The sequence below is a fragment of the Eurypyga helias genome, unplaced genomic scaffold (genome assembly GCF_000690775.1).
Source record: "Eurypyga helias isolate BGI_N326 unplaced genomic scaffold, ASM69077v1 scaffold13302, whole genome shotgun sequence".
Taxonomy (NCBI): Eukaryota; Metazoa; Chordata; class Aves; order Eurypygiformes; family Eurypygidae; genus Eurypyga; species Eurypyga helias.
In genome coordinates this window covers 25,160-35,718 of record NW_010235376.1, presented here as the reverse complement: position 1 = coordinate 35,718, position 10,559 = coordinate 25,160, and the positions used below count along the sequence as shown (strand labels likewise).

At 39.7% G+C, this 10,559-nt stretch overlaps 1 protein-coding gene across 1 annotated transcript in view; it reads right to left on the bottom strand.

Annotated features, from left to right (window-relative positions):
• The window catches only part of LOC104505951 ([Pyruvate dehydrogenase (acetyl-transferring)] kinase isozyme 3, mitochondrial), a gene marked incomplete at its 3' end in the record, with an annotated part of 30,575 nt that overhangs the window by 3,759 nt on the left and 16,257 nt on the right, over positions 1 to 10,559 (bottom strand). Inside the window, exons 4-8 of the mRNA XM_010146726.1 lie at positions 9,134 to 9,223; positions 5,164 to 5,241; positions 3,166 to 3,242; positions 1,849 to 1,950; positions 1,132 to 1,242 (exon numbers count right to left, since the gene is read on the bottom strand). Coding sequence (XP_010145028.1) covers positions 1,132 to 1,242; positions 1,849 to 1,950; positions 3,166 to 3,242; positions 5,164 to 5,241; positions 9,134 to 9,223 — 458 coding nt within the window. The remainder of the gene's footprint in view (positions 1 to 1,131; positions 1,243 to 1,848; positions 1,951 to 3,165; positions 3,243 to 5,163; positions 5,242 to 9,133; positions 9,224 to 10,559) is intronic.

Below are 10,559 nucleotides of genomic sequence, written 5' to 3'. Positions count from 1 at the left end.
ATGGCAGGGGGGGTGGAACTAGATGGTCTTTAAGGTCCCTTCCAACCCAAACCATTCTGTGATTCTGCTAAAATAAAAGTTGTTGAGCCTGAACCACTCTGAACTGGTTCCACCCCCAGCTGACTGTTAATTATTTTCGATCAGAAACAGTCACATTCTCTCTGCCCCACATTTTATCAGCTGCCTAAAGGCATTTGAAGAACAGAGGTATCAGGAAAATAAACAAACAAATCACTTAAGAACATACTAGATGAGTGTTTCTAAATAGCAAAAAGAAGTTTCTCAAACTAACTTCTCCACATGCTTGAAGATAAAAGAATACATCAAAGCAACAGGGAACAAAGGTGAGAAGAAGCAAGAATACAGTATTAATCCACTTACTGAAAGCCAAATGGAACAGCAGCTCTATCATTTTAATGACAACGACCCAACATGTAATTTAAATTTAATGTATTTTTTAAATCAAATGATTGCTGAAAGAATCTAGGCATTCAACACTGAAAATTCCCTGCTTAGAAAAACTGTGGGTAAAGCTCTGTTTGTTTGAAATCTGACCCTGATACATCTCAAAAGGCAGTATCACGTGAGGTATCTCCAACGGAACAGGAATACACCAAGAGTGTTCATACCACATGGAGGCTTGGGAATTTTTTTTAATGTGTTTTTATAGTCCATAACTCACACAAAAGTAATTTCCCGAGTTCACTATTAGCTTGTGCATTACCTGGGGTGTTTCTCAAGTGCTCTAATTCTGACAGTGTGGCTCAGCTTTTCAATGCACTTATTACAGGAAGCTTAGACCAACAGTAACCTACACACCAAGGAGCAGCTCATCAGGTTAGTCACCCTCTCAGTAATACAGCACTAAAAATCCTGTTGTTAACCCGTGAAAATGTCGTGCTTGTGCAGACCTGGCTGTTTCCAAGAATATAATGTCAAGACAAAGAAAAGCAATTTTCTGTTCCAAAGACTAAGTGATGATAACAGAAACCATTTTCTCCCGGTATGTTTTCCCTGTACAGAAGTGCTAATTTCTTCAGCGGAAAATCTGATCCAGTAGATCGCCATGAAGGGAAACGCACCACTGGAGTACTGCAAAGGGACATTTAAACACAACTTGCAATTGCTTACCAAAGGCACAGCTCTTGAGGGCTCCAAGCTAGGTCTGGGTGCTGTTGAGTACATGTAGTTAAACAACCTGTCTATTTTTCTTAAAGGTACACCTCCACCTTGATCACTTATCTAGGGAATGAAAAGTTAAGAATTTTGAACATCATGTTCTGAAAAAAAAAACCTGCAAAAGTCAAGCAGCATTATATAAATGACTTAGAAGTATTAAAAGGAGCAGCTAAGGACTTGGGGTTTGCCTAGTTTGGAGAAAAGGAGGCTGAGAGGCAACCTCATTGCTCTCTACAGCTTCCTGAGGAGAGGAAGTGGAGAGGGAGGTGCTGGTCTCTTCTCCCTGGTATCCACTGACAGGATGCATGGCAGTGGTGCACCAGGGAAGGTTCAGACTGGACATTAGGAAGCCCTTCTTTACCGAGAGGGTGGTCAAACTCTGGGACAGGCTTCCCAGAGAGGTGGTCCATGCCCCAGACCTGTCACTGTCCAGGAGGCATTTCGACAACACCCTTAACAAGTCAGTTTAACATTTGGCTAGCCCTGAAGTGGTCTGGCAGTTGGACTAGATGGTCACTGTAGGTGCCTTCCAACTGAAATAGTCTGTCCTAATGAATATGGAGCAAGTGTCGGAAGTGGTAGAGTAATTAATTTGCCTTTTCAGATTACAAGTCATCCTCTTCTAAGGCTAGCAGGTTTGTAAACCGCATATTATTTTTACGTATTTACCTTAATAGATAGATCTTCTTTCCCCAAAGTGACTAAGGTTTTGATCGACGGATAGCCTTCTCTCTTACCTTCATGCAGTTCCACTGTAGCTCTCATTGAATTCTGAAGATAAAAGAAATAAGTGTCTTTGATTCTAGCTTTACCAGATACGCTTTTTGTGACAACTTACACCTTGCCTTTATTTTGTTGAATTCAGATACTTTGGCCCTGCATTTGTGTACAAGACAGAAAAGGCTGTATTTAAAACAAATTCAAGTGCTTTCAAGGCAAAGAGTTGTCCAGTTAAATGTTTACATCAGAACTTCATTATACATACTTTTATCTATTTGATATAGAATCAGAGAGCATAAAGCAAGAATTTTCTTTTTCTACGTGAGATTAGGTAATTACATACAAAGGATGACAACGTCCTTCAGCACCACCTTGCAGAAAACTAATAGTGATGTTCACCACAGAACAAGCTTAGATTTTCTCAGCCTGGGTCATATAATTGTTATCATGTATCAATCCGACTTTATCCTGTCTATTAACAGAGTTTCCACTACCAGGCCATCACAGGTTACCATTAGTTACAGCTACAACTTACTGGTTTCATACCGTTTCCTAACTGGTACGGACACACACCCACAAGCAGTGTACAAACCCCTGCCTGCTCTGCCCTAGGGCTAATGTTACAAATGGCAAAATAGGTGAAGATTTCACTGAACATATTTGACAAGCATCAGAAATCAAACCTAAAGTACCGTTATTTAGGAAAAGTTTCTCTGACCAAATGCGGTTTTCCCCTGAATTTCTAGTGCTCAATTGCACCACCTAGAGACCACGTATCTCACTGAAAAGCATACAATAGCTTCCACATGTTACATTTTCACTGATCCAATTATTCAGAAAACACAAATAAAACCAAAACAAAGCGTGTCATTTACACTGTTCAAAGACATATGGGCTGTTCTCACAGTAAAAGACACTGATCCCAACTCGCCCTCAAATATGCCATAAACAGGCAAGCTTACGAAAACTGCAAGGTAATGAGTCTATCAACACTGCAAAAACAGACTATGAGTGTTTTAAGTTAATCAGCTGCAAAGGCACAAAAGGAGAAGTGGGAAAACAGTTGGGTTTTTTTTTTAACACACAAGGGCATGAGAGGGCTGTAAACTAGCTTTTACCAGTTTCACACACTCTTTACTTGCTTAAGAGTAAGCTTAAGAAAGGAAAACTGAAACAACATTTATGGACTATAACTGAAAAGATTCTCTTTTTCAACAGTAACATAAGTTCCCAACCCCCTTCCAAACATTAACAAGTGCAACCTACCTTGAATAATTCAAATAACATATGAAACAAATGAGAAGGTACGTAGACTACTTGAATAGGCTTGTTCGGAGCTTTAGCTAAAAAATAAAAATTAAAAATGCAAATTATTTTTTTTTTCAGATCATTATTTTGTAGTACTTCTATTTACAGGAACAGCATGAAACCGTGGGCAAAGACAAGTATGTAAGCGTGTTCTAATTCCCCAAGTGCAAGATCAGCTCCAAGAAGTAAAAATGTAAATTTCAGTTACAGTTATTGCCTTAAATAACACATTCCAATAATGATTTTCAAAGACCTCTACGTCAGCAGACTTTATTTAGATATAGAACTTCACTAAGCAGTGGTTGGTTTAGTACTGACAATGTTATGTATGTTAACTAAGAGAAAACTTTTCCACTTAAGTGGGAAACTTTCTCTTTCTTAAACACAAACAATATTTAAGCACAGCATCTGCTGTACAAAAAGGTTCTTAAACTAAAAAAAAAAATCACCTTTTAAATATTCTAAAAATTCTAAATATTCTAAAACCAGCTATGTGCCCCTTAATTAACACATAAAATGTTATAAAATGTATAAAGCGTTCATAAACATTTCCGAAATATTTTTAAAACAGTATCACAGTTCTCTTATTCCAAATCATAACTGAGTTGTTTGTCCACTGTTGTCCTGTTACTAGGGCTCCAACAGGGGTGTATGGCTTGGCACCACTCTGAATGCTCCAGTGCTAACTGATCCGGCAGGAAACAGTACAGCTGCATTTGATACAACCCAGGACGGTTTGGATGCTGAAGATGCAGTCACCCCTGAATATTCAACTATCTACTGGCATTAAATTACACAGCCACAGCTTGTCAGACTCAGCAGCAGTTCAGATTGAGGAGTCTCTAAGTGCCTGCTTCATAAATTGCAGGAAGATACGGACATGCCCACAGAACGTGACTGGAGTCACTTCATCCTTTTTGGCCCCCAGGGCTGATGATAACACCAGTTATTACTTCAAGACACACAGCAGTGAAAACTCCTAGGAAAAGGAGAAGACCAAAACAATGCTCTGCATAATTAGCTGCAAGGCAACTTGCTCTTTTATTATACTAATTTTGTCAGAGTGCACCCTCCAATTCTCTCAGGAATCACAAAATCAAGGCAGACTGGTGGGTGGGGGCAGGTTGGGTCCTTGGATTTTGCCAGAGGGGCTGGTAGTATTGCATCTGCGTGGAGAAGATCACTTTGTGCAGACAAGTATGCCTACAATACTAAATAGTACTTTGAGCAACATGTTTCCACATAGGTAACACTTTCCATTTTGAGTGTTACCCCTTTCTGAGACTTCTGCAATTCACTGCTGAGGTTTGGAAACATTTCAGGCTTATGTTTGGACAGCTGCCCAAAATTTGTGAAAAGATCACTCAAGACTTTTTTTTTTAACTTTAAAAAATTCTACCTTTTGTCAACAGAAACAATGAACAAAAATCAGTCAATACACTGACAAGAACTGTCTCATCAGTTTCGTAGCATTCCATTTTCATCTTTGCAATCAACTTGAAACAGCTTTTCATGTGAGAAGTTTGTGACCGGACTTAAAAGCACAGACTATGTAAAAGAAGTTTCTTATTTTGCCATTTTACACAGAAGAGCTCGCCACCAGCACAGGGCTGACAGTGGAATTTACCAGCATACTTCAAAACAAATTTCAGCTCTATTAAAAGATTAGTTAGAAGGCAGGCATGTCTCCTTCCCAGTTATGAAGATTCTTGACCACTTTATTTCCCTTAAAGTGAAAGCAAATTCAGCAGATAGCACTCTGCATTCAGCATCAACAAGTAAACAAGTATGTCATGATGATAAACTGTTAATTCAGATACTTTTCTTATGTGTCTACGTGGGTAACTCTGCAGCAAGACTCCAGAGTTAAAATTATAACTTACAATTAATTAACAAAACTAGAAAACATAGGTATCAGAAATATTTCTTACATACATCACTTAATTTAAAAATTACCATTGAATTCTTCAACTTCCAGGTCAGGTGCCACCATATAGTACTGTTCACACAACATCTTAGCTGTTTCATAAGCATCTACAAAACAACAAAACACTGATTTGTCAAAGTCCTCTAGAGACAACTAGCAAAAATCACTTTGTACGTATAAGACTACAAGCAGAACACTCATTTGATTAACCAGTTCACAAGCGTAAAACTTCTATCCATTCTAATCCCTTTTTCTCTGCAGGCTTACAGCCCATTTGTCAAGATTGGGCAAATTCTATTTAAAGCTCTGCAAACAAAAGCAGATTACTAGAGACAAGCTATTTTTCGTCTTTGTTCAGGGCTTGAAAACCAGAAGGGTATAATCACAGGCTGACCATAATATCTACTTATTTGTCACGGCCCGATCATAATTTAATGCTTGCTCTTTCCATCTCAAAAAAAGATGACATTGCAACCATAAATCCAGTTTTTCCAAACATGATACTGTTCACAATACTTGATTTTCAAGGTCTTCTGAGGGGGAAGCTGAATCTTTAAGATTCTTCATTCTTTCCTACTGAACAAACAAACAAACAAAACCCACTCCCAATAATCCAAATCAGGCTTTATGTGTCATCAAAATACAGCAAGAAAGTTTCATAGAATCACAGAATGGTTTGGGTTAGAAGGGACCTTAAAGACCACCCAGTTCCAACCCCCCTGCCATGGGCAGGGACACCCTCCACAAGACCAGCTTGTCCAGCCTGGCCTTGAAGAGATCCAGGGATGGGGCATCCACAGCTTCTCTGGGCAACCTGTTCCCACTCCGTGAAGAACTTCTTCCTGATATCTAATCTAAACCTCCCCACTTTCAATTTAAACCCGTTAACCCTTGTCCTGTCGCTACAGGCCCTTGCAAAAAGTCCCCCCCAGCTTCCTTGTAGGCCCCTTCAGGTACTGGAAGGTGCTGTAAGGTCTCCCTTAAGTTTGCCATCTTCTGTTTGACAGGTTTCTTAATGGTTCTAAATACACACTGGCACCTCATCTGCAAAAATGTTTTAGAAAAAAGCAGCAAGTGTCAGCTTAAAGAGAGACCCCAGACTCAGAGATGTTCTAACTACATTGCTTAAGCTGCCTTAAAACTGGGTTCCTCGTAACACATGCGGGCTAAGAGCAAGCACGTAAACACATGGACAGTTTTGCAGAGAGAAATTGGCTAAGATATCACTGCAACTGCACTTCACCTCGCCCTACGTATATCTTCCTCCTCCTGTCCAAGGTGACACTTCAAAACGAAACAGTCACTGCCAAGACTCAGAGCAATGTGATAGGAAGTAAAATCACTGGTCCCCAGAAAGGGCTGGTTACCTAGAATTGTTCTCCTTCAAGATGTCTACAGAAATAATTTATGAGCCCTAGTTATCTGAAAAAACAGGTCTATCAGTTGTTTTGACATCTGCAAGGCTGGACACACCACACAAGGCTGACACAAATGCTGCTTTAGCTCTAGTAAAACGGCACTAATCAACACTGGAATGTTCTTGATGAAGCCTTGGCAAAGCTTCACAAAATAAGCTATCCAGTAGGAATCTTTAGTGGCAAGACAGTCAACTCCAAAGACTTTTAGAAAAGGTACTGTCATGAATACAATAAAATATGCCCTAGTAAAGAGATCAAAAACCCATTTAATATCCAACCTGTACAGAGAACCTCAGTCTCAGATGTGCATTAAGGAAAAAGGATGCAGGAATACCTACACTTACACAATTTTCTAAGAGCACCTCAGAACTTCTGATGGTCTTGGGAGTAATCCTGTTCTTTTTTAAAAAAAAAGGGGCCTAAGAAGCACAGCCAAAATCCTGATTCAGTCATCAAAAGCTGAAGATAGCAATGTAGCTGGTATGGCCAGAAGGCCATCTGCATGAAGAAAGGAATAGGTTAGCCCATTTCAAAGTCACAGAAATTAAGATTAGATACGGATCCGGTGGGCAGGAGTTGGATCCTTATTGCAGAGAAAAACTTCAAGGCCTCCAAGAACCAAGTCAATAACTGTATGGGAATAAACCAAAAGCCCTCAATACACGGATGCGGAGCAGACACAGCCACTATGCAAACCCTGAGAAAACAAAAAGGTTCTGAATAAATCCATGCAGCCCTCCCAAATTTAACATAGAAGGCTCATCCCTTTTCGAGAGTTAGCCACCCTAACACCGTTAAGATGAACGGGAGGGCACTATCACTTCATGATCCAGTAAAATATCCAGCCCCAAGCAAAACTGAGTGCAGTCTTACAATTTACTTTCTTCTAAAAGCCAACTCTTTGGCAGAATCCTAAGACCATAAAAGAGACTGCAAAGTTCAAAGTACTCGTCATGTCGTGGCTGGAGGTAAGTAGCAACAAGAGTGAAGGATCTACCAGTACATCTAAAACCCCAGCTCCAGGACCAAGCCTGGATTTGCTGTCAGACCAAACCACCTTATTTAGCACAGTCAGTGAGATAGAGAGACCCACCTCAGGGAGTTACAGACACAATACTTGGTGGAGCTGCTTGAAGTAAGAAGTAACTGTTTAAATAAGTTCTCCAACGTTTGAAGGGCATACAGAGCTCATAGCTGCCACATACAGTGCCAAAATCAACATCTTAACTCTGACAAATTGCTTGATGCCGCCTGTGAACCAGAACATTTTGGAGCTAGCACAGTACACAGAATGCAATTAACCCCTCCAGCAGTTCTACAAGGAAATGGCCTCCTTCACCTTGACTCTGGACAGGCTCCGTCTCTAAGGACATCTTGTTTCTTTGAAAGACAACACCGGACATTGCTTATGATGCCCTCCTTTTGGTAGCCATTATTTCTTCAGATGTGGAAGATCTCTTTTAGCTACTGGCTTGAGAACTGGACTGACGCTCCTCAGCCCAAGGCAGTGACTATGAATTTGACCATCAAAATAGATTCAAACCTGGCTATTAGAAGGAATATCTAAATAAACAACAGGACTGTAACATATACAATGCTGAGGTCAAAGTGGAGTAAGATCAATCAAAAGAAAAGCTGCTAAAAAAAGGCCGCCTTAGAGCCCAAAAGAACTAGCAGGTAAGAAGCCTTCGTAACAGTAAAAAGCATCTAGATTACAGAGCAAGCTATCATGCAGGCCAAAGGCTGACAGAAGAAAGGTGTCCCTCTTACTTCACCAAAGGCTGAAAGTGAAGGGGAGAAACACATTCTTCCCCTCTTGCAGTTGCACAAAGAGGAGAGAAGGACAGAGGGTGGAATTCACTCCTACAGCAAGACCTGCATTTGTAAACAGATACACCCAGAGCCTGAACCTTCAATAAACAAGTTCCTGAAGCAGGCAGCATTGCTTCATTCTACGTACTAACACTCTGAAAGCACAGGAGCATTCACAACATTAAGCAAGCAGGATTTATTAAGCGAACAGGATTCTTAATGCGACTGTGCCAGACGACTCATGTACACCCCTCACATACATGCCTCCTGTGTAAGAGAGAACAGGCTGTGATACCGTCAGACACACACTGTAATGGGAAGTTTCACTGGAGAATCTGTACACTTGAGGACATCTTACTGAAACTGAACAAACTGGAAAATTTCACTTACTTTTAATTTTCTTCAGTACCAGCATAAAGCAGTACATTAGAACCTGCTTCTAAGTCTTATAGGGAAAAAAATCTGAAGTTTAACAAACCACTTAGACACTTGATCTGATATTTAAAAGGACAGATTGAAGTTATTAAAAAAATAATTTGCCTTATGAGTTCTGTTAACCTACTAAAGGTTTCTCCACTCTCCGTAATGGAGACACTAGAAAATCCCAGTAAGTCCATGGCTGTATTGTGAGCAGCTGAAGAACTTTCTCATTTTATTAAATGAATTTAAATCACCTTCAGTCTTTTGTATCTCTAACATATTTATGCATTTTCTAAGTTGTGCTGTTTTGGGTTTTTTTTTAAATCTAAAATATTAAACTTCATCTTACCTTTAACCACCTCTGCCACATTACAATTAGGATCAATACTTCCAATATGCTTGGGATGAGCAGGATTAATATCTCCGCCAAAAAGAAGTGCTAAAAGGAAAAAGAAATAGCAGTAAATTGTCTATTACACTTGAGGCAGCCCAGAAAGTTTAAATCCGATGGTATTTGAAACTCACTGGATATCACAGCATTTTGTAAAAATATACTTCAGCAGTTTGTCAGAATCCTTGTTTAAGGAGTCTACTTGCCCCCCCCCCTCCTCTTTTTTGTTTTCTTTTTTATGTTTTATAGCTATGACTAATACAAAAATAGTGGTGTGGGAGAGTTAAGGTGAAAACTTACATTTCAAAGCGGACTATGAAAAATTAGATCAAACTGAAATGTAAAATGCTTCATTCATACCATTATGTCAGAACAGCAGCAGTCACAAGAATGAAGATGTTACAGTAAAAAGGACTGAGGAACTGTAAGACAGCATTAAAAGCCTTTTGCACTCAACCTACGCTGCAGTTTCACAGCTGGCACAGAGGTCTCACTCAACTTTCTCCCTGAATCTCAGCAGTATGCTCCCCACTCCCTCCTCTGCACAAGATCTGGCACTTCACCAAATCCTTCACCAAGAGTTTTGCTCTCAAAGAATTAGAAAGGTGTTACACTTTTTTGCAGAAGTGATTTTCTGCTATTGTAGCAAATCAGTCAGCTCTGCTATGAAACAGATGCAGTATGAGGTGAGTAGAAGACACGAGCTGAGAGCTTTTCCTATTCTGGTCACAGTGAGCTAATACACTGGTAACTGCACTGTAAGAACCAGTCAGTCCATAACATAGGAAACAAATGCAAACTGCACAAAAACCTGTTCCTGCATTCTGCCTTCCAACTGTCTTTTTCACCGCTGCTTCAAGATTAGTATTTGCTATCAGGGATGGCTGACTAACACTGCTTAGCGTAGAGAAACTGTACAAGGTTAATTAAACTTTAAGCATTTATAAGTGGTTTTAAGTTTCAACCAGTTAAATAAGAGTGTCCATAGGAAAAGCCATTTCCATTCAATGGAATAAGTTTAATATTTTAGAACTAGTGCAAATTACACTAACATTTGGCCAGATAATTCTATTAGAACAATGGTTTTACTTATTGTTGCAAATTTTCTATGTGAGCCTTTTAACTTAACTTGGTTTTATGTCTGTCATTTGTCTGCCCAGGCACAAGTAAAGAATAAGATGCGCATTTATCTCATTTTGGGTGCTTTGCCACATGGAATTTATTTGCACACACACAGCGAGGCATTTGCTAGTCACATAAAAGGTTACTGGAAAGACACAGAACTCGTAGTAAAATACCTTACACTACAGTGTAAGCATCTGCGTCATCTCTATCTAGTGTCTGCGTCATCTGTAGCGCACAACCATTTCTAAGAGCTCACGAA